At 27.3% G+C, this 23,061-nt stretch overlaps 1 protein-coding gene across 6 annotated transcripts in view; it reads right to left on the minus strand.

Annotated features, from left to right (window-relative positions):
• LOC100203332 (metacaspase-2) overlaps positions 1-23,061 on the minus strand; it is a 68,810-nt gene that overhangs the window by 41,682 nt on the left and 4,067 nt on the right. For all 6 annotated transcript variants that reach the window (XM_065812253.1, XM_065812251.1, XM_065812249.1 and 3 more), the window contains exons 4-11: positions 19,691-19,761; positions 18,317-18,568; positions 17,782-18,000; positions 7,643-7,807; positions 7,180-7,491; positions 7,024-7,093; positions 1,352-1,572; positions 1,126-1,168 (exon numbers count right to left, since the gene is read on the minus strand). In XM_065812253.1, the coding sequence (XP_065668325.1) occupies positions 1,126-1,168; positions 1,352-1,572; positions 7,024-7,093; positions 7,180-7,491; positions 7,643-7,807; positions 17,782-18,000; positions 18,317-18,568; positions 19,691-19,761 (1,353 nt within the window). The remainder of the gene's footprint in view (positions 1-1,125; positions 1,169-1,351; positions 1,573-7,023; positions 7,094-7,179; positions 7,492-7,642; positions 7,808-17,781; positions 18,001-18,316; positions 18,569-19,690; positions 19,762-23,061) is intronic.

Here is a 23,061-nt window from a genome sequence, read left to right on the forward strand (position 1 = left end):
TTCTTTGCATTAAATAAGTTATGGAAGATAGAATTTTCAGAAAATTTAATTAGAGCTTTTGCACAACATAGTGACACAACCTACCAAAAAGTATACTTAATTCTTTATCAGAAAAAATAATGATGACAAAAACACCGCATTGAAAATTTAACTCGGATTTTTTCAGGCAATCATAAATCATTTACAACTAATAAGCAGATTCTTCAATTTTCTGAGAATGACTAAGTTTTATGGAGTCTTTGTTTGCAAGTTGATTTGATTTGTTTGAGTTTAAAAGTTACTTTTCTCTTCAGGCCATATTTAGTATTGTAAACATTACAACAAAAATTGTAGGACCAAACATTCAATACCAAACATTCAAATAATAATATATTTAGATCTTATTCAATTTCTTTGTCTAAAATTCTATAAGTAATAGCCATATACAGATTATCTAGCTGTTTATATTCACTGCTCATTTGTTATACCTATGGTTAATAAAAGAAGGCCGAATAAAAATAATTACGCATGAAAATCTGTATAAAAAAATGTTAAATTAAGCCATTTCCACCTTTGACGTTGATCAAAATTGCATAGTTATTTCAAACCGTGAAGGTTAACTAAAACTGTGTTCTTATTTTGTGCCTAGACGTTTAAAATAAAATTCATTAGAATTTTATTCTAATGAATTTTTTTATCAAAGTATCTATTTTATTTATAAAAACAACTATTAAAATATCTATTAAAATAAAAATTACTATTAAAATAAATCTATAAAAAAAATAAAAATATCTATAAAAAAAAAAAAACTATTAAAATATCTATCAAAATAAAAATTGTCTTGTGCATAAAAAAAAACGTGAACGTATTTTTGTATTTATATAACCTAAATTTAACTATACAACTAATGATTAAATGCTTTTTGTAAATAGGATTTACTCGATAAAACTTAAATAAAACGTGTAGATAAGATTCACTTGGTAAAACATGTATGAAACGTGTAAATACGATTTACTTGTTAAAACTTGAATAAAACGTGTAAATACGATTTACTTGATAAACTTGAATAAAATGTTATAACGGTAAACTCTAATATAATGCAAAGATAAACTTTAGAGTCGAACGATATATTTCATGGAAACTTACTAATTGGTAGATTGTTATTAACTGCTGAATTATCCAGATAATGCTAAAAAAAAAAAAAAAAAAAAAAACACGACTAAGAACTCATTTCAACAAAGACTTAAGAAGCAATAAATAGGCATTAAAACTTTAAACTTTTGTGCTTAAATAAAAAAAAACAATGTAAAAAAAGAAAAAAAAACACTTCCAAAGAACAAAATATTCAGAGATCTTTTTAATAATTCCTTACCTTTACACTGATGTTGTGGGATTTCTTATGATTTCTGAATTTTTTAGGAAAAAAATGATGATGATAACCATACCGGTAAGATCTTGCATGCTGATGAAAAAGTCTGTTCCCATGATGCATTTTAACCTGAATTCGATCAGTTCCTTTTATACCTGCAATATCTTTATTATAATTCGAGTTATTAACAATCTTGTCTCCAACATAATTGTTGGATAACTTATCTAAAAAATGCAATTCTAGAAAATTAGGAATAATATAAATTATTTATAATAAAACATGTATAATAAATTATTATAAAATATTTTATTATAAAACATTTTTGGTTCAATCTTAAATCTAAATTTATTTGGTAGTATTTTTAAACTTTTTTTGTTTAAGATATTTTCTTTGTGATTCTCATAATCACGATTCTCTTAAGAACTGGCATCAATCAGATCTATATGTTTAATAACAATCAGATCTATATGTTTAATATCAGTCAGATCTATATATTTAATAACACAGGGTGGCCACACTATGTTTGTCTGAAAAAATTTGGATAATTTAAGATAATTTAGGAGATTTTAGAAGGATTTTAAGGAGATTTACCAACAAATTTGAAAAAAAAAAGAATAAAAATCTTAGGAGATTTTAGGAGGATTTCAAAAATAAAGTGGCACTAAAATACTTTCATTTTATTTAAAAACTGTAAGAATGCCTAGCTAAAATAAATAAGATAAAATTAGAGCCTAAACACTGTTATTTAAAATAATCTAACATTTCTACACATACAAAAAATATTAACTTGAAACAAATTAATTTCAAACTTGAATTAGAAATTTATAAAATTTAACATTGCACTAAATAGATGACTCTATGACTAAGTAACAAACAATAAATAATCAAAAATCATTAAAAATACACATACAAATACACATAAATAAACAATACACAGCCAATTTTAAAAAATTTTAAACTTCATATTATCCAGTCATAAAATGAAATAACCAATCAAAAAAAAAAAAACGGTTAAAAAACTCAAATATAAATCTCAGCATTCTTGTCAATAAGTACTTTTTTTGCTGCAGTAATTTTTTCTAGTAGGTCCTGCTTTTTAGAGGCAACCTTCTTTAGCGCATTAGATTTTAGAACGGTTGACTTGATTTCTATCAATGATTTCTACTTTTCTACTTGCAATGCATACTCATCTGCATCATATCTGAGCTGAAGTATGGTACCCTTAAGGGTGTGAATTTGTTCATTATAACTAGCAATCTCTTTATTAAAATTTTCAGTTTAATATTATGATCAGTTTTTAAGGCCTTCAGGGACTTCACTTTTTGACTGCTTAAGTATAGTTTTTGTGCATTCTTGACATGTCCCATAAGTTTAGTTGTCATAGCCATTTAGGATAATTTTATATTTTCACTGCACATGTGGTCATGTACAATTCTCTGTACAACAAGAGTATCAGTTAGTATATTATTATCCAGAAGTTGGTCGCTTATACTAAATCCACCCTCTACTTGTGCTTGGCCATTGGATAATATTAGTAACAATTGGTAAATTTTCATTTACAGATGCTTCAAGATTCAAAGTCCTTGAATCTTGAAGCATCTGTATATTGAACCAAAAAAGAATCCAGTATATCACTTTCGTTTTGAACCCAAGAAATTTCTCCTTGTTCACTTTTACAACAGTAGTTAAAAATTGTGAATACTGCAATTTGGCTTGATCAGCAGCTGAGAATGATATCTCTTTATAAGCAACTAATTTTAGCAACAACTTGTCAAAATAATGTACAAAGGTGATAAACATAATAAGTATCTGGCAAAATATGAGTTTAGCTCACTTTTTTCAACCATATGTTTGCGCATTGAAACTAAATACTCTTGGACTTCTGTTTTAAAATTATATATCTGTGCATTAACAATTTTTCTAGATTTCAGTAGCTGCAACCAAACTCAAAATCAATTTTTGTGACCAACACTTGATTTTTGACATCACTGATATCAACTTTTAATAATTTAAAAGTTGTGGATGCTTCAGGCAAAACTTCTTTTCTGATAATCTTTGATAAAAATAGCCTAATTGAATTCTCAAGCATTTCCACAAGAAAAAGGTGTTGTAGGATTGTCGGTTTAAAAAGCTAACAAGAAAGAATTTTAAAATTTTGCAGTTTCATTTAAAAATTGCAACTTTATAGGGATTAACACATCTTTATAGCATGAAGAAAGGTATTCATAAATGGTATTTTGCCCAGGTTTACACTGACCAGGTTGCTTTCTTTTTGGTAAATTTTTCCAAAAGTCAATAATCACAATAATCTTGAGACGTATTTCCATCGCTCTCTTTGCTCTCCATCGCTCTCTTTGCTACTTTCTCATCTTCAATCCAACAATGGCTACAGAAATGTAGAGCATAGTCTGAAGACTGAGCTTGAGTAAGATTATCCAAATCAGCACAACGGAAGGGCTCTCATGGAATATCTTATACAATGAAGACAGTAATTTGTTCAATTTCCAATCTGAAGCATTTGTACCATTCTTGAATGAACAGTGCATTGTGTAAAGGCCACATGATCCAATTGATACTAACTGACTGAGTTCACATTCACTTCTATTAGCATTTAAATTAGAGAGGAAAGACATATTGACATATTGGACATGGAAACCTGGAGCATTTTATCTTCTTCTAAACCACTCATACATTTACAGAAATTTATCATAATATCGACAGCAGCAACTTTTCCCAAGAATTTAGAGTTGTAATATCTTGTTTTTACCATCTCTAATGAGGAGTGCCAATATCTAACATGCAAATCCATCCTACTCTTCTTGAAAACTTATCAAGAAGAGTCAGATGGATTTGCTTGTGTGCTTCAGATTTGCACCATATTTTAAGGAAATTTTGTCTTACACAAAATTTCCTTAAAATATGGCGCAACTCAGAAGCACACAAGATAAGTGCACTTTGTTTTCCCACAAGAAAATTGTTTAGCTATTTAACTATCACTAAACATTGCCGTAAATAATTCAGATTTGTTTGCAATTGATCGAAAAGAATGTTTTGAAAGCACAACATCAACTGTCCACATTATCTCTGCTTTCTTTGCTAACTGCAACTCTGCAATAAAAAGAAAAGAAGTTTGCTGTGGACACAGTGCCGCTTTTGGGCTAGCTGGTAGTTCTACAATAGTTTTTAATGCATATTTATCACAGACATGCATATGTTGTTTATATTTGTTACTATTAGCATGTTTTTCCAATGCTTTTCCAATGTACCCAAACCTGCAACAGATATAACTTTCAAACATACCTTACACTTTACCAAATACAAATTGTTGGGAAATTTTTTTACACATTGCTTATAATTATTGTCATTTAACCAATGATCTCGAAATTTAGTTTTATATTTAACTGACATTTTCTATTCTAAAAATACAAAAAAATTTAGGTTAACTTAATTAAAATAAAAATGTAAATAAAAATAGTTTTAATTCCCAGAATTGCCACTGATAGAATTAAGAAAAAAGCAGAGCTAGAAACCAGAATAAAAAATTATTATTTGAAAGTAAGAAAACTTTTGTACCCAGTATTAAAAACATTTTTTGCATATTATGGCAGTGTAGTGGCAATTTGTGAATATGTAAAAGCATGTTATAGAAAATTTTCCAATGCTGTTAAATATATATTTATACCATTAAAAAAATATAACTTAAGTGTACACAGTGTACACCTTTGGTGCAACTGGTAGCTCAATGACCGTTTGTATTTCTTTTATCACTCACAGTCATATATTGTTTATATCTTCATTCATTAACATGTATTTTCTATGTGTTTGTATCCAGATCTGCAACAGATATAACCTTTAAACATACAGCAATTATCTAGGTCATATTTAAAAAATTCAGAATATATTTTGAAAAAAATGTTGTTAAAGAATGCTGAATAATTTATTTTATAAATTTAGCATTTAGCTGGTGGCTTTCTCAATTTCATGACAAGTGATGATTGAAAAAGTTAAAAAAAACAAATATATTATAAAATTATATTTTTAGAAAAAAACTTTTGGCAAAAAGGAGAGTTAAAAGAAAGATATCTGGAAATAAAAAATCATCAAACATACCTAACATAATAATATAATACATCAAACATACCTAACATAATAATATAATACATCAAACATACCTAATATATAATATAATACTTAACCAAATAAAAAAATTTTATTAAAATATAAAATTTAGCTTAATATATGACTGACATTTTAAAATTTAGCTTAATATTTGACTGACATTTTCTATTCTGAAAATATAAAATTATTTTAGGTCAACTTAATTAAAATAAAATTTTAATAAAAATAATTTTGATGTTCAGAACTTACACAGAAATAAGAAAAAAAAAGCTTGAATTTGTTTTAGAATATAAGTTTTAAATTAGTAATATATTTCAAAAGTATTAAATACATTTGAGCAACTTATTTTCTCTCAGTATACAAAACTTTAAGTTAGAACCATTACATTAACTTTATTGTTGATTGGCTGATAATAGTTTATGCATTATACTCAGAACAAATAACTTAGGAGAATTTAGGAGTATTTGAGAAAATCATCTATACTTTAGAAGAAATTAGGTCTTTTTAGGATGTTTTTCAAATATTAGGAAATTTTAGGATTTTTTAAGAGGCGTGGCCACCCTGTAACATGAACATTGTTTTTTAAAAATTAACTATTGTGCATGCTTTTATTAGGATAGGAGAAATAATTTTTAGGAGAAATAATCAAATAATCATGACATTTATCTCTAAGTAATTTAAATGTTTTTTAAACAATTAAATGTTTAAAAAATAATAATTTTAAACAATATACTACTCTATTATGTTCAGAATTATGTTACATATCTTCATCTGTCAAATAACACTTCCTATTTTTCAAATCCAGTCACACTGTAATTACTGATATTAGCAATGTGTTTCGATTAAAAAATAAAAACCAGGTACGAAGATTGCAATTTCTTATGCTGATTCTATTAAAATTAAAAAATTTTCAAAAATTTGTAAAATTAAGTTTTTTGAAGCAAAACTCATCTTTTGTTTTTTGATTGTTCATTTTGAATTATTCAAAGTTAATGATTTAATCAGTTTAAACTTATCTTAAGTTCAATTTTTTAAACTTTAGAATTACCTTGACAGACAACGTCATGTATAATATACAGAATGTTTCATAAACATATACATATATTGCGGCTAATATCTTTGTAATCCAAAGCGGCACAATACTATTTTTAATTTGTTACAATAATCATATTGAGAATTTCTTTTTTTTTGTAACACACATACGTCTTTTTAAAATAATAACATAAATTGCCTTTCTATTTGCTCAACAAACTTACCCAGACAAAGATTAAAATTAAATAAACTAATATCTGCCATTGAAAAGTTCATATTTAATTAAATACATAAATTAATTAAATTCTATCTTATAATTAAATGTTATGGAAAAAGTTAAACAAAATAATAAAATGTTGATAATGTAAATGTGAAATGTAAAAATAAACTATTACGAGTCATTAAAATTTGAATATTATACAGAAACAAGTTTTTTGTTTATACCTGCAAACCATGGTTACCATACTACACTAAAGTACAGATTTTCAATAAATGGTACTAGCTAGATTTAAATAATTTCTTACTTTTTTTGTTGTATAATGGGTGATAAATATCTCTATTTGGTATTCTTTGTGAAAGAGTATGGAAATGTGTCTAAAAAAAAGAGGGAATATTTAAAACACTAAAAAAAAAAAAGACTTAACAGAAGTTAATATTTTTGAAAATAAAAAAAATAATACTTTAATTCTATCCGGAGAAATATTGTAGATATTTTGGTGGTAAACATTTTGTATGTGGACACTTTTAAATAAAGATTTAAATGAATTATTAAATTTTGATTTGGATTGATTTTGAATAACAATATTTTTCTTCCATTGGCTTGGATATGAATGATGTTCATAACGATAAGGCTTTCCTGCAGATTCATCAAAATGATAGGGTCCATAATGACCTTTAACACGAACATGATCAATGCCAGCTATGTGTTTGATATCTTTACCAGAGCTCAAACTATTGACTATTGAATTTGTGATTGCAATGTCTTCTGGGATCTATCAAAATTTTATTAAAATAGTTTAACATAAAAAGTTTTAATATTCTAAAGTCTTTAAATATTTTATTTGTTATATCACAAAATTTACAACTTTTTATAAAATCTATTTTTTGATATTATTTTATTATTCTACATTAACAAAATCGTACCGTTATTCCATTATAAGCCAAATCTGGTCTTTGAATGTGATCACCTAAATGTCTTCGATTATTGTTCTCTTTTTTTGATACACTGATTGACTTTGATGTCTTAAAGTTGACTGAGTTTGTGTGTTTTTCATCCCATTCTTTTATTTTTAAATTTTCTTGCGTAAACTAACATAAGAAAAATATTTAAAAAATAATTTATAAAAATTAAAAAAAAGTACAATAACAAATTTTTTTCCTTCTAAATTCAAAATTTTATGCGTGGTATTTCAACGATTCATTGATTGCAAAAAACAAGAAAAAAAAATTTGTAAATAATGTATAAGATGTATAATTAATCTACATAATTAAATTAATTATTTAACAAATAAAAGGTTAAGAATAAAGATTACCAAGTTAAAATAAGATAACTCAATAATTATAGGTTGATTTAATAACTTTGCAAAGACAAAAAAAAGAAAAAAAAAATTATTTAGAAAATTAAAATATTAAACAAATATAAAAAAATTTACATTTTTAAAAAAGTTTTTCAATATCTAAATAATAAAAAAAACCTAGTAAAAAAATATAACACAACAAAAGATAGTTGTCTACAAAAGATAAAACAATACTTGCCTTTATCTTTTTTTAATAAAACTGCTTTTATTTCAAATTTTCATATTTTATTATTAGAGTATTTCTACAGCCATTTTTCAAAACCCCATAAAATCAAAAAATTCAAAATTCATCGATTAGGGTGGCACAGATGTATTTTTAATACATTGTTTCCAGTTTAGGATGTTGAATGCTGGATCTTCTTGACTCAATGCATGGGTTTTGCTTGCGTCTCTGTTTTTATGACTAGGCAACTCATTCAATTATCTCCTAATAAGGGTACAGCTCTAAAACTCAGTTTTGTGGTTCTGAGGCTGGCTGGTAGTCAGGTTTCCCGAACTCTGTGGTAGCTCTCAGAGAGGCTGATTCCATCAAGAGCTGAAAAATATCAAAATGCTAACAGTGACAAGTTGCGCATGGATGGTGTCCCTGTTTGTACTTTTGGGGTGCGTTGCAGAGGCCACATTTAAAGCCCTTTGTTACAACTTAGAGTTTATTAATAGTAATGAGGCAATTGCTTGGGCTATTAGACAGTGTTCTGAGTACTATCTATGCTTTGAGTCAAGTTCTTCAACAAATTTAAAAATGAATAAAGTACCAAAAACTATAAAACACAAAAAACAATCATCATCACCAAGTTCTCTAAACCTTTCATTCACTAATATTTAGGGTCTTCAAAGTAACTTTTCTTCTGTTGAGTCTTATCTCTTGCAAAGTTCACCAGACCTACTTGCTATTTGTGAGACTAATTTGAGTTCAGTCTCATCTTGCAATCTTTGTGTTGATGGTTATCTTCCTTTAAGACTCCAATAGTCACATGCTTGGCCTGGGCATTTACATTAGTAAGAATTCACCCATTTAACGTTAAACTAGGTTTGAATCCACAGACTATTCTTTCATGCGCTTAGCACCACTTCACTCTATCGCCTTTCTCTTTGTTCTATATCGCTCTCCTTCATCTCAAGACTGCACTCTTTTTGATGTTATTTCTGATCATATTGACCAAGCCCTCTCTCTTTATCCATCAGCCAATATAGTTGTTGTCGGTGACTTTAATGCTCACCACTCTGAATGGCTTGGTTCTAGTGTCAGTGATTCTGCAGGCATTAAAGCCCACAACTTTTGCCTTTCTCAATCCCTAAATCAAATAGTCAACTTTTGAACTCGCTTTCCAGACAACCCAATCATTTATCTTCTTTATTCGACTTATGTCTTGTTTCTAATCCTAGTCAATGCTCAGTTTCTCCAAATTCACCACTTCTGATCACGGTTTGATCTCTCTAAAACTAATATCTCATTCTTCTTCATCACCTGAATCCCCCTATTATCGTACCCCTAACAACTACCTTAAACTGACTGGGATTCTTTCCGCGATTTTCTTCATGATGGCCCTTAGGCAGAAATCTTTCGTCTTCCTGTCGCCAAAGTGCTTCTTACATAACTTTGTGGATTCAGGCTGGCATGGAATCTTTTGTTCCCTCTCAACGATTCCAGGTCAAGCCTCACTCTCCTCCATGGTTTTCCTCACACTGTGCTGCTGCGATTGCCGATCAAAACCGTTACTTCCATATCTATCAGTAAAACAATTCTCCAGAAAACAGACGTCTGTTTATTACTGCTAGAAACAATTGTAAAAAGGTTTTGCCTAAAGCCAAAGCCCGCTATTCTCAGGTCATGAAATCTTGCATCTCATCTCAAAAATTAGGCTCTCGTGACTTCTGGAGAATCTTTAATAGTATTAATAATAAGGGCAAATCTTTAATTCAACCTCTCTTGTATGGTTCAGACTTTGTCACCTCACCTAAAGACAAAGCTGAATTGTTTGCTAAAAACTTTTCATCAATATCCTCTCTTGATTCCACTTGTTGCGTTTTACCTGATATTGCCAACAAACAGGTTAATCCATTGCTTGACATTTGTATCACTCAAGCTTCTGCATCTAAAGAGATTTTCTGCCTAGACTCTTCTTCAGCTTGTGGCTCGGACAACATACCTGTTATTGTCTTGCAGAAGTGTTCTCCGGAGCTGTCATCAATACTCTCAAAACTATTCAACAAGTGCTTATCAGAGTCTTGTTTTCCAGCCTGCTGGAAAGCAGCATCTAAAATTCTAGAGAGCGATCTGATTCGTCTAACTACCGTCCCATTAGTCTTCTTCCTATCATAAGCAAGGTTTTTGAATCTTTAATTAACAAACATTTAACTTCTCATCTTGAATCTAATAACTTACTTTCTGACCATCAATATGGATTTCGATCTTCTTATTCTACAGCTGATTTGCTAACAGTAATAACCGATAGGTTTTATCATGCATTAGATAAAGGTGGAGAGGTTAAGGTCATCGCTCTTGACATTTCAAAAGCTTTTGATAAAGTTTGGCATGCTGGTCTTCTCCATTAGCTTTCTTCTTATGGTGTATCTGGCAACATCTTTAAGATTATTGAATCTTCCTTTCCAATCGTAGTATAAAAGTTGTCCTCAAGGGACAGCACCTTTCTTCTTATTCTGTAACTTCAGGGGTTCCTCAAGGTTCTATCCTTGGCCCTATACTCTTTTAATTTATATTAATGATTTCCAGATATTTTCTCGCATCTAAGGTGGCATTGTTTGCTGATGATACTACCATTTATTCTTGTCGTGATAAGAAGCCAACACTCTCTGATTGCTTGGAGGGGGCATTTGAGCTTGAAAAGGATCTCACTTCTGCTACAGCATGGGGCTCACAGTGGCTGGTGAACTTCAATACAGATAAAACTCAATTTTTTCAACTAATTGTTATCGCAATAAGTTAGATCTTCCTATATTTATGAATGGTAATGTACTTGATGAGTCATCTACTCTTCATCTTCTCGGATTAACTTTTACTTCCGACTTTCTTGGAAACCATATATCAAATCAGTTGCAAAATTAGCATCTGCTAAGGTTGCATCTCTTTATCGAGTTCGACACTTTCTTACTTCGGATTCTATTCTCTATCTCTATAAATCTCAAATCCGGCCTTGTATGGAATACTGTTGCCATATCTGGGGTGGATCTTCTAATGATGCCCTTTCTCTTTTAGACAAGGTTCAAAGACGCATTGTAAACATAGTTCGATCTGCTCTTGCAGCCAACCTCCAACTATTATCACATCGTCGTAATGTTGCTTCTCTTTCTCTTTTCTACAAATTCTATAATGGGCACTACTCTAAAGAGCTAGCATCTCTTGTGCCATCTACTAAAATTCATTCTAGTCATTCAATTAAGTCTCATCCTTTTTCTGTGACTGTTCCTCAGTGCTCCAAAAACTATTATTTTGTCTAGTTTTATTCCTCAAACATCAGTTCTTTGGAATTCACTTCCTTCATCTTGCTTTCCTGATTTATATAATTTGCAATCCTTTAAGTCGTCTGCCAATCGTTATCTTGCTCTACAATCTTCATCTTTTTTCTTCCAGTAATTTCCAACTTTAATTAGTGGTTGCTTGCAGCCTTGTTGGAAGCGAAGATGTTTAAATTTGCTTTATGAAATAAGCTAATATAGATGAAATAAATTGTTATTGAATAATTATTTTTTAAAAATTATTAAAAAATTCATCAAGATTACTAGTTTTAAAAAAAGCCTTAAAAATAATATCTGGTTTTAATGTTTAAAATTTTTTTTAAAATGCCTTCTGCATTGATTTGGGAAAAATGGTTTGACTTCACTATGTTTTGAAATTCTTAATAGTTAATTTTATTATAACAATTATGGTTATTGTTATATTATATTATAACAATAATTATTATATTATAAAAATTATTATAATTATTATAATTAAACAATAATTAACTATTAAGAATTTCAGAAGATAGCCTAATTAATATCACTGGTATAAGAACAGGGAGGGGGGGAGAAGATGTTGGGAGGGGCAATTACCGCCCCCCCCCTCCTTCCTCAAAAAAAAAATTTTTTTTAATTTTTATTTTTCATTTAAATTCTATTTTTTGCTGCCCTAGCTCGCTTTAATTTTTGTTTCCACACACACACACACCTAACCACTAAATATTTTAATTTGATTTGTTGGTTGTGATTTCATTGCGATTAACCATATATATCAGAAACAAGACTAAACTCTAAAAATTTTTGTTTTGAGCGGAGCAATTGTCACATCAAATAGTGATTTTAGATTTGTCCTGATATTCTTGCAAAAACAAATAATATGTAGAAATTAGCTCTTCTTTGCACCGCCCAGCAATTTCTTCATGCCAAACATTTAAAACTACACTTTCCTTTATTTTTCCAATAGGCACAAATGTTTGATTGTATGTTGTTAATCGCTGACAAAACACTGCTTTTTTAAGATTTTCTATTCCTGGTAGCATAATTACTTGTACCATGTCTGTTGCCACTATTATTTCTTGTGCACAAACAGTTCAATCAGCATCAAATCTATATTTGTTTCTGGAATGTCTGACCCTTTTCATGTAAATATTCCTTGTCATGCAATCTATGATTTTTTTCTCCACAATGTGTAAAGAACTGAAGGCATGTGTAACACATCTTTCTTTGTTAGATTTGCAAACAAAATATTTAATTTTTTAAATAGTTTTTCTGTACATTGATTCAGAGCAAACAACATTATTGTACTTGTTGAAGTCCCCTAACATTTTCTTTACATTCAAATCAGAAGGAAGATATAGTTGATTAGGGAAGTTCTTACGTTTGTAATGTAATGGGACTGGTGAGTAGCTCATTACGTGTGCAACTAATTCTTCTACCTTACATTTTCTATGTTTAGCTGTTGTCTTTTTTTCTTGAATTTTTTGTTCAAAAGCTCGACTAATCATTTTATTATTGGTATTTTTTAATCCTAAAGTGTTAAGATAAAATTTTGGCATACTAAATAGTTGACATGATTGTTGTGTAGTCTTTTAAAAAGTAACAACACAAAAATAGTGACATTTTGAAATAAAATAAATATTACTTTTAATAAAAGTCAAAATATTGATTTTTATAGAGATAAAATTTACATACATCTATATTTTTTTTAAATGTATATTTATTACAGTTTAAATACGTAACCAAATTTGGAAAAATTGAAGTAAATTTACATGTTTTATAAGGCGTTTTAAATGCTGCTCTCATCTATAAAAAAGCCTGTCTACATTTTATCTGACAAAAAACTCAACGCAAATACTTATTTTTTTAAATTAATGTTTTTCTAATCCATAATATGATTAAGATAATAAAGCTTATAAATAAATAATTAAATTACAAATCTCTTGTAAAACTGCAAAATTTAAAATATATATCAAATAGTGTTTTTCTCAAAATACGTAAAAAGTAACTTAAGGCATTTTGAAAAACGGCTGTAGATTTTATATTTAAAATATCTTTAAACATATCTAAACGATTTCAAAAAGACTCTGATTTACTTACAAACTAGAAGAATCCAATTATAGTACTTAAGTAACAAACAGTATAATATACAAGAACTTATAAAAAAAGCATTTCCTCTAGGATTGTAAAACAATCTAAGATACCAGCAATAAAAACTTAATTTAGACCATCAAAAAGGGTTTTCCGATTATGACTTGCCGCAGCAACGCTCTCTGAGAATCAAAATAAAATAAATTTTTTTATAACTAATCACGAATAACCTGACTGAGTAGCATTACTTAGAAATTTATAGTTTTCAAATAAAGTAGGGTCGCTCTAGGTACAGGGAGGCCCTAGGTACAAAAACTTCCCCTAATTAACCATCATAGAAATAACGTAAATGATGAATTTATCATAATATAATCATAAGCATGAACACTATATTAATGCTTATGAGGATTACAACACTTTAATTATGAAATTGCAAACATTTTTTTTGACATAATAAATGTCTTTCATACGCAGATTGCACATACCCATATCCAGACCTTCAGTTGATGCATCACCTAATCCAGACCTTCAGTCAATGTATCACCAAATAATAAATTTTCTTGAATTATTTGTTGAAACCAAGTTATCAATATTAAACATTTCTTATTGTTTATAACATGTTTATTGTCATCGATATAAAATAACATACATCATGATACATCAACTGAAGGTTATGTGAATAAGTTAGTCATATTTTGTAACTAACAGATCATCTGTTAGTCATATTTTGTAACTAACAGATCATTCACAATAATGTAAACAAATATAAACAAACAAAAAAGTGTTGTCAAAATCAATTTAACTTTAAATAATAGTTTATCTTCATTATTTGGCTATTTACTTGTGCACATGCACATATAAATTCATAATAAGTGATTCTTTTTGAGAAAGCATAACAGTGTGTTATCATAAGAAAAGGACTTTTCCAAATTGTATCAAACATTTAAAAAAGCCTGGGAGCCTAGTTTATGTTAGAGTAGAGGTCATACAGTTGCCTGATTTAAGCTTGCTTGCAATTAGTTGTAATATAACAGCAAAAGACTGCACTAAATTCTAAATAAACAAATATAAAATATTCTTGTTCAATAGTATTCTCACAAGAAACTAAATTGCGTTGCTAACAACTTCATCATGTCATCAAATATGTACTTATGGGTGTGTTTATACCACTATTTCCGTTCATTTAAGAAATAAATGATTCATAACTGAATAAAAGTCTACTTCTACTCTATTGAAAATATGAAAAGTAAGTGAAAATTATGAAAAGTTAAAGGTTCTATTGATTTATGTATGACTATTTTTAATAGTTTGCAAGTTTCAAAAATTTATATTATACATACTTAAAATGTATAAATAACTAATACAACAGTAAAATCTTAATGCATGATTGTAGTGTCAACTTTCAATAACATCTTAGATTGGATGTAATGCGATGATACCTGATCTATAAACAATTCATCATATTATTGAGTTTCTTTTAACACAAGTAACCTTTTCTTTCTTTTATAAACTTCTTATACAAATTTTAATGAGCCACTAATGAACTACAATTTATAAAACATGTTTGAAAAAAACATTTTAACTCTTAGCCATCTTCATAATTTTCTTTTATATACATCCTACAACTTTTTTTTTCAGTTATTAACTGAAGACTTAAAAAGTTGTAGGTTGTATATAAAAGAAAAACATGAAGATGGCTAAGAGTTAAAAGGTTTTTTTGATGTGCATGGAAAAAAACTTGTGGATTCAAAGTCCAGAATATAAATCCATAAGCCACTGCAAGCACCTAAGGCTTTGCAGAAGAAAGATCAGATTAAAAATCAGCTGCTTGTTCTAAGCAATAAAAAAATGAAGATTTTTTGTCAAGAAAAGAGTAATAAAGTTGAGAAAAAAAGTCGTCAGCAAATAGAGCCACTTTATATGTAAAATTTTCAGAAAGATCGATATTGTAGATAAGAAACAATACAGAAGCAAAGATTGTGGTACCCTTAAAGTTACTTGAAATAAAGAAATGGCTGGCTTATCACAATAAACTTGTGGTACCCTTAAAGTTACTTGAAATAAAGAAGAGTGTAAGCCTTCAAGAATAACTTTAATACAGTAGTTAGAAAGAAATTATTTAACAATCTCAAAACCTTTATATAAAGAAACTAATAACAGAGTGAAGACTAATTGTAGGATAGTTAGAGAGGTCAAAGTGTTTTCTAGAGTATTGAAAATTCCGAACCACATATTTAGCACTTTTTAAAAATTTAGCAAAAACTGAAGAGAGTTCTGGAGAACACTTTTTTAAGACTATGATGGAAATCTTATCTTACAATCTTTAGTATTTATACGGTGTAGTATTTGCCGAAAGATGATCAGATGATGATCATGATGATGATCATGATAATGATGATTACCATGATATTGTTGATCATAATGATGTTTATATATGCATATATATACAAAATAGAACATAAATTTTGAATAAAAAAGTATACTTTAGGATGTATAAATGTTTATGCAGCCCCGGTCACAAACCTGGCCCCGGCTATATTTCATCAAACCCGGCTTCAAACCCCGGTAAAATAACAACCCCAGTCACTTACAAATTAGGAACTTGTTAAATGTTCAAAGGTCTTAAGGGACCCCTAAAAATATTTTTTATTCTGAAAATTTTTTAGTTAAGTGTTTTTAAATAATAAAGAACACATTAAGGAGTTAGCAGCATATCTTTTTCAAAAATGTTATTTTTGGGGAGTCACAAAAAACAACATTTTTGAAATTTATATTTAGGCTAATCTAAATTTAAAAATATAAAAAATAATTTTATATTACATTACTAACATAACATAAGATACAACTTGGAGATGAAATGCAGCTAATAAGAAAAAATTGTATAATAAATACATATATGTAATGTAGATACAGATATGTATGCTAGATACGAAAAAATGCGTTGTATAGCAAGAAGTAATACTATTCCAGATTATAATTATTTAGGGATGAATCAAATTTGTAACAATTGTGGTGCTAAGAAACTTTTAGATAAAATACATTTTTCTTGTAAACACAAATAAAATGAAGGTAGTTTTACCTCCACTTTTACCATTTCCAAAAGCTTTACAAGATTTACTTACAGTAAGTTATATAGATCATGGTGTCAATATTTTTTTAAATATATCAAAAATTATATTGCTTGCTTTTATTTTTTTGTTTGTTCTTTTGTTTATTTTTTTTGTTTTTTTAGCTTTTGTTAATGTAGTTTAACCCATGCATAATGGATCAAAATATACCAAAAATAGGAACATCTAAACATAGTCATATTGCATTAAAACATTGATTTTCGTGGTCAGGGAATTCATTTTCAACATCAAAATTTAGTTTTATCTACTCTGACTTATGAATATTAAAGGCAACAACATAAAAAAACATTCAGTGATATCTTCTAATTTGTGGTTATACAAAAAATATCCATATAAATGCTGAAGCTTGTTTGCTAAAGCAATTAAATATTTGTGCAAACATACACAAGAGGAATGACTGTGTATTTATTTTGATAAATGAAAAAAAATTAATCATGATGAAGTAAACATTTCTTTAGATTGTCATTATGTTTAAGTGCACCAGAAGAATTATAGCATGATAGAGAAGAAGAATTTTTTAACAGCTATTAGCTATTACAACTTGGTATTGAAACAATGCCTTTCAAGAAGAAGATATTTTTAAAGTATGTATTAAAATACTACATCAGTTAATTATTAGAGAAAATGACTCAATCATCGAAAAGATATTTGGATTTATAGTCAACCAATTAAGAAGTGCTTAAACATCTACCAACAGAAATCAAAACCTATTTAAGTGCTGATATGGCAAAAAATAATACCATCTAATGATGTTAAATAAAAACAGTTAACATATAAACTGATTTTATTTGATTGATTCTTTTTAAAAAAAAACTCAAAAATCTTTTGCCTGTTAATAAATATTACTCAAAACTTTTAACTATTCCATTTGACCCCATTTTACTCCATACTTTAAAAATATTTTTTAATATAAAGTTAATTATTTTTTTTTTTTCATAGTAAATAGTAAATCTTTTCCATAGTAAATAGTTTTTTTTCATATTAATCTTCTTCATAGTGAATAGATCAGTTATCTTAATTCAAAGCTTACATTTCTTGTGGGATAGACTTTTGATGCAGTTGACTTTTTCCAATGCCCAGAAATTGGTTTTTGACCATATTGATAGGGTTTCCCTGCTGACTCATCAAAATGATGATTTCCATAATGACCTTTAACATGGACTTGATCTATACCAGATACATGTTTAATATCTTTACCAGAACTTAAATTATCAACAATTTTGTTTGTAAATGCAATATCTTCTAAAATCTATAATTATTTACAAAAATTAAGCAATTGATTAATATATAACATTACTAAATATATAATTATAGTATTTATTAAAGTAATTATAATATAACATTGCTTAATATATAACATTACATTACTAAAAGCTGTTAGCTGAAAATTGATAGTTTATGTTAGCTGAAAATTGATAGCTTATGGTTGAATGTTGATAGATGAAAGTTATTTGAAAATGGATGGTTGAATGAATAAAAATTGAATCATAAAGTTTATTAGAAAATATTAATTAAAATTCAATAAATTGAAAATCGATGTGCTAATAAAATTCACAATAACAAACCGTTACACTATTATTCATTAAATCAGGTCTTTGGACATAATCTCCAATATGATGAATATGAAATCTTTTTGATTCTGCTGAGGTTTTATTTAAACTTACAGGAACTCTGAAAATATATTCTCTATGCTGTATATTTTGGGCATACAAACTTGTTGTTGAATTTGTGATTGCTTTTTTATTCATTAATGGATCCAAAAAATTATTTTTATAACCACTAATTATAGGTAGAAGGTCACTGGATTCATTAGAATGCTAAAATTAAAAGTAGAAAAAACTAAAATAAAAATATTTTATAAAATTTCAAACTATATTTTACTAATACATTATTTCTTAAAACAACTTTAATTGCTAAAATTTTCTAATGGAAATCATGGAAAACACAAATATTAAATTTAGAAAAAAAGTAATTTAAAAGTAATATATTGAAACATAAACTTAAAAAATACAAAACTGCATATATATACAAAAAGTAAAAATTGAACTAATTGAAAATTAGTTTCAGTTTAGTTGACAACAAAAGAAAATGAATTTTATTTAATTAACTCAATATACTATAAAAATAATTTATTAAAATAACTCCTAAATTATACAATAGTTAAACCGCTTTCTTAAACTGTATACATATCAGTATATGTCATATTTTCTATCAATTTATGTCATTTTGTTTATTGTTGAGTAATTATCAACTGAAAATAAGTTATTTTGAAAATAACTTATTTACAAATAAAATAACTTATTTACAAATGACATGATGAAAATATTATTACATTGTTTTCAAGTTGTTAAACAGTATCTTCTTAGCTTATGTAAATTGGTTCTTTTTATAATATAAGAAATATTAAAAACAAAAAAAAATTTGAAAAATGTTTAAAAGTACTTGTCAACATTTAGTTATAAATTATATTTTTATTTATTAATTATTTATTTCATTGAAAAAAAAATTCAAATTTTGTGACAGACAATATAGCGAAAGCTAAGGAAGATAACAATGATTTATTATAAAATATTGCCAGCAAAGAAACACAGTGCTATTAAGATAGTAACTCACATTTGCTTATGTTATACATTGTAAAAATTCACACATTTACTTTCTTTCAATCAGTCAGTGTAGAAATTGTAGTTTTATAAAAGAAGTTAGGTTACAAGATTAGATAGGTTATGTCATGTTTGCTTGTGCTGAATTTATTTAAAAACAAGTCAACTTCAAATTAATTTGCTTTAAAAAATTGTACTTTAGTTTGCACAGATGTGCAAAAAGCAATTTTTCATTTTGCTTTTTTAATTTAAATTCAATAATTTGAAAGTATCAAATATATAATAAAAGAATAATGTAATTACATTTTAATAAAATGAAAGTTTTTATATCATACTTACATTAGTACTTGGTACCAAATTTTTTCTATCCGCATCTCGAAATGCATTTTTTTGTTCATCTTTTATAACATCTGAAAAAAAAATTAACTTCTTTCATTATATTTTTTTAATTAAGTATTAAGTATGTCTACTTTAAATATTAAAAAAAAAAATTCCTTATCTTTTTGCACACACTTATTAGAAATCAATTATTCAAACAGCTGTTATGAATAATAATAAACATTAGACTTAACACTATTTGGCTGCAAGATATATATATATATATATATATATATATATATATATATATATATATATATATATATATATATATATATATATATATATATATATAGTATTAGTTTATGCTGTGACTGCCATTTATGTATAATTATGTACAGAAAATTACTTAGAATACTTTACGTTATGGCCACGAGTACAATTAGATTTGAAGAACTTATTTTCTTTCAATTCAACTTTATAGTAACCTTTGAAAATTTTATACATTTAAATTATGTCACCTCGTTGTCTTCTTTTAATGAATGACAGCATTCTAAGACAAGTTAGTCGATCTTCATAACATAATTTATTGATTGAAAGTAGCACGACGCTGTATTCTTTGAAAAATGGCAATATCTCATTTTTGATAAGGCGCCCATACTGGTACAGCAAACTCTAGAAGTGGTCAAACAAAAGAAAGATATAAAGATTTCAGCAGTTCTTCATCAAATTAAGCAAAAGATTTCTTTATTATGCCACACACGTGATTTGCTTTGCTTGCACTTGATAAGACTTGATTTTTCCACTTCAAGTTATCTGAAAAAATCACCCCAAGATCTCTTTCTGAATCTGATATGTTGAATTTACAACCATTTATATAAATTGGATATCTCTTATTTTTATAGCCATAGTGCATAACTAAAAGTTTTTCAATATTAAATTTAAGCAACCAATCTTGTGTCCAAGCATACGTAGAGTTCAAACCGCACTGTAGTTTATTATGTAACTCATCAGAAGAACTAATCCACATGATTTTTGTGTCATCACCATATAGTTTTAAAATATTTTATAGAGACTCAAGAAGATCATTTATATAAAGTATAAAAAGTAGTGAACCCAATACGGATCCTTGAGGAACTCCGCTATACACATCAACCCAAGTTGAAACATAATCTCCCATAATAACTCTCTGCCTTCTATTAGATGAGAAAGCTTGAAACCAATGAAGTGCTAAGCCACTAACACCATACACTTCAAGTTTTAAGATAAGCCTTTGAATTTAATATATACACATAAATTAGTAAAAACATATCTAAATTTCTTCGACAATCTGTTTCACTTCCAGCAGGTTCATCAGGATCTTTCTGATATATGTGTATGTGCTCTAAATGTTACTGTTAAGTTACTTTGGTTTATATATATATATATATATATATATATATATATATATATATATATATATATATATATATATATATATATATATATATATATATATATACGATTGTTCATTTGGTCAGAAAAAATGAACAATGGTTGCTTGCTCCCCTCAAACAGGTCTCAAACTAATAATTTTGTTTTTTACTTTATCAAATTATTTATTGCTTTAGTTTAGTTAATTTGGAGCTCCATTAAAGATTATTTGTAAATATTTTTAAACACCCCAAAAAATGACTTTAGTCCTGCCACTGTGTAATAACAGATTGCTCATTTAAAGAGGCGATATGGCTATAAATTTTTCTAAAATATTACAATTAAGTTTTTACTTAAGGTTTAAAACAAACCAAAAAATATTCAAAGTAGTTTTTTTTTTTACAATTTTTTTTTAGCATGACAATTTTTTTTAGATCAACAATTTTTTTTTTTAGTGTGCTCAGAAAGGTCTAAATTTTTTTTTGTGATTGTTGTGTATCCTGGCTTTTTTGTAAATGTTATTCAAATTAAAAAGAGTTGATTCAAAAGCCTAAAATTAAAGAACAATATTCAAGTCACTTTAAGTTGTTGCAAAAGTTTCATATTAGGTAATTTTTTTTTGCCTAATACTTGGTTATTTATTTTCTTACTTGATACAAAAACTGTCACACAGGTCATTTTCAAACTTTTTACAAACTGAATGTTTATTTCGAATGTTAACACTTCATGTATGATTATTTTTAAACAAAACTACTTTGATTTCAGAAATCCTAATACTGCAGCTGTTATTTTTTAATCTTTAAGTGCAATGCCATCATCCAGCAAGACAAAAAAAAAAGTTAGTTGAGTCTGTTTGTTTGAATAAAAAAGTCAACCAAGTATCAACTGCATCTGGCTCAACACATACTGCTTTAGATACATTTAGATAAATAAGAATAAGATTTAAATGAGGAGCTTCAATTGGATCATTTGATTACAAGTACTATCTTCTGATGGAAATACAGCAGAAAACTGCTTAAACAAATTTTTGAATAAACAGGATTATCAGGGGCTGTAACTTTTTGTTACAGCTTCACAAAAGTTTGTGACTCTCAGAAACATAATACATGCATTTCCTGAGCTATTAGAAAATGTTTCATTTTTCTAGCAGTTGACTTAATGCAATTTATATTTCAAGATTTTACAGCATTTTTTCCAGATGAATTTCTTATGTTTGTATTCTTCAAAATCTAAATAACAAGCATTATAATTAAATAAATATTAATATAAACACTCAAACAGTATTAATATCTCATTATTATTCATTATTATCTTATTTATTCTTTTCAACAAAAGTTTGTCAAAAAAGTAAAAGGTAACAGTGTAAAAATTAAAAAAAATAAAAATAAAAGCAAATAATGGAACAAGAGGCAAAATATGAAAAATAAGATTAGAAATAAGTTTTTTAATTTAACTTAAAAAATGTTATTAATGAATTACCTTCTTGGTGTACTTCTTGTTTTATGGCTCTAGAAATAACTTCCTGTAATGTATTTAATTTTATGTAAATTAGTCAGCTATTTCTGCCCAAAATATTTTTTTAATTCAATTTGTACCAGAGCAATCTTGTTAAGTTTTTTTGTTATTATTTTTAGTTAACCAAACGCATTTTTGGATGTTTCAGTAACCAAAGACTGTTTAAAAGCTATGTGTTGTAAAATATCCAATCCAGTTGACATTTCGCTAAAAATAATAACAAAAAAGTTCAACAAGATTGCTCCGGTACAAGTTGAATTTCATTGAAACAAAATTAGAAGTTCAATTTTTTGTAGGTCTCCTTAAACCATTCAAAAATAACTTTAACGATATTTTATGAACAATTCTGAAATGATATTAATTTCTTTAAAGTATGGAATAAGACTAAATGTTTACTGTAGAATTTCGAAAGCAAAGTTACAATCGTTGTTTTTTTCTTTTAAAAACAATTTTCAAAAAAGTTA

The sequence above is a fragment of the Hydra vulgaris genome, chromosome 12 (assembly GCF_038396675.1).
Source record: "Hydra vulgaris chromosome 12, alternate assembly HydraT2T_AEP".
NCBI lineage: Eukaryota > Metazoa > Cnidaria > Hydrozoa > Anthoathecata > Hydridae > Hydra > Hydra vulgaris.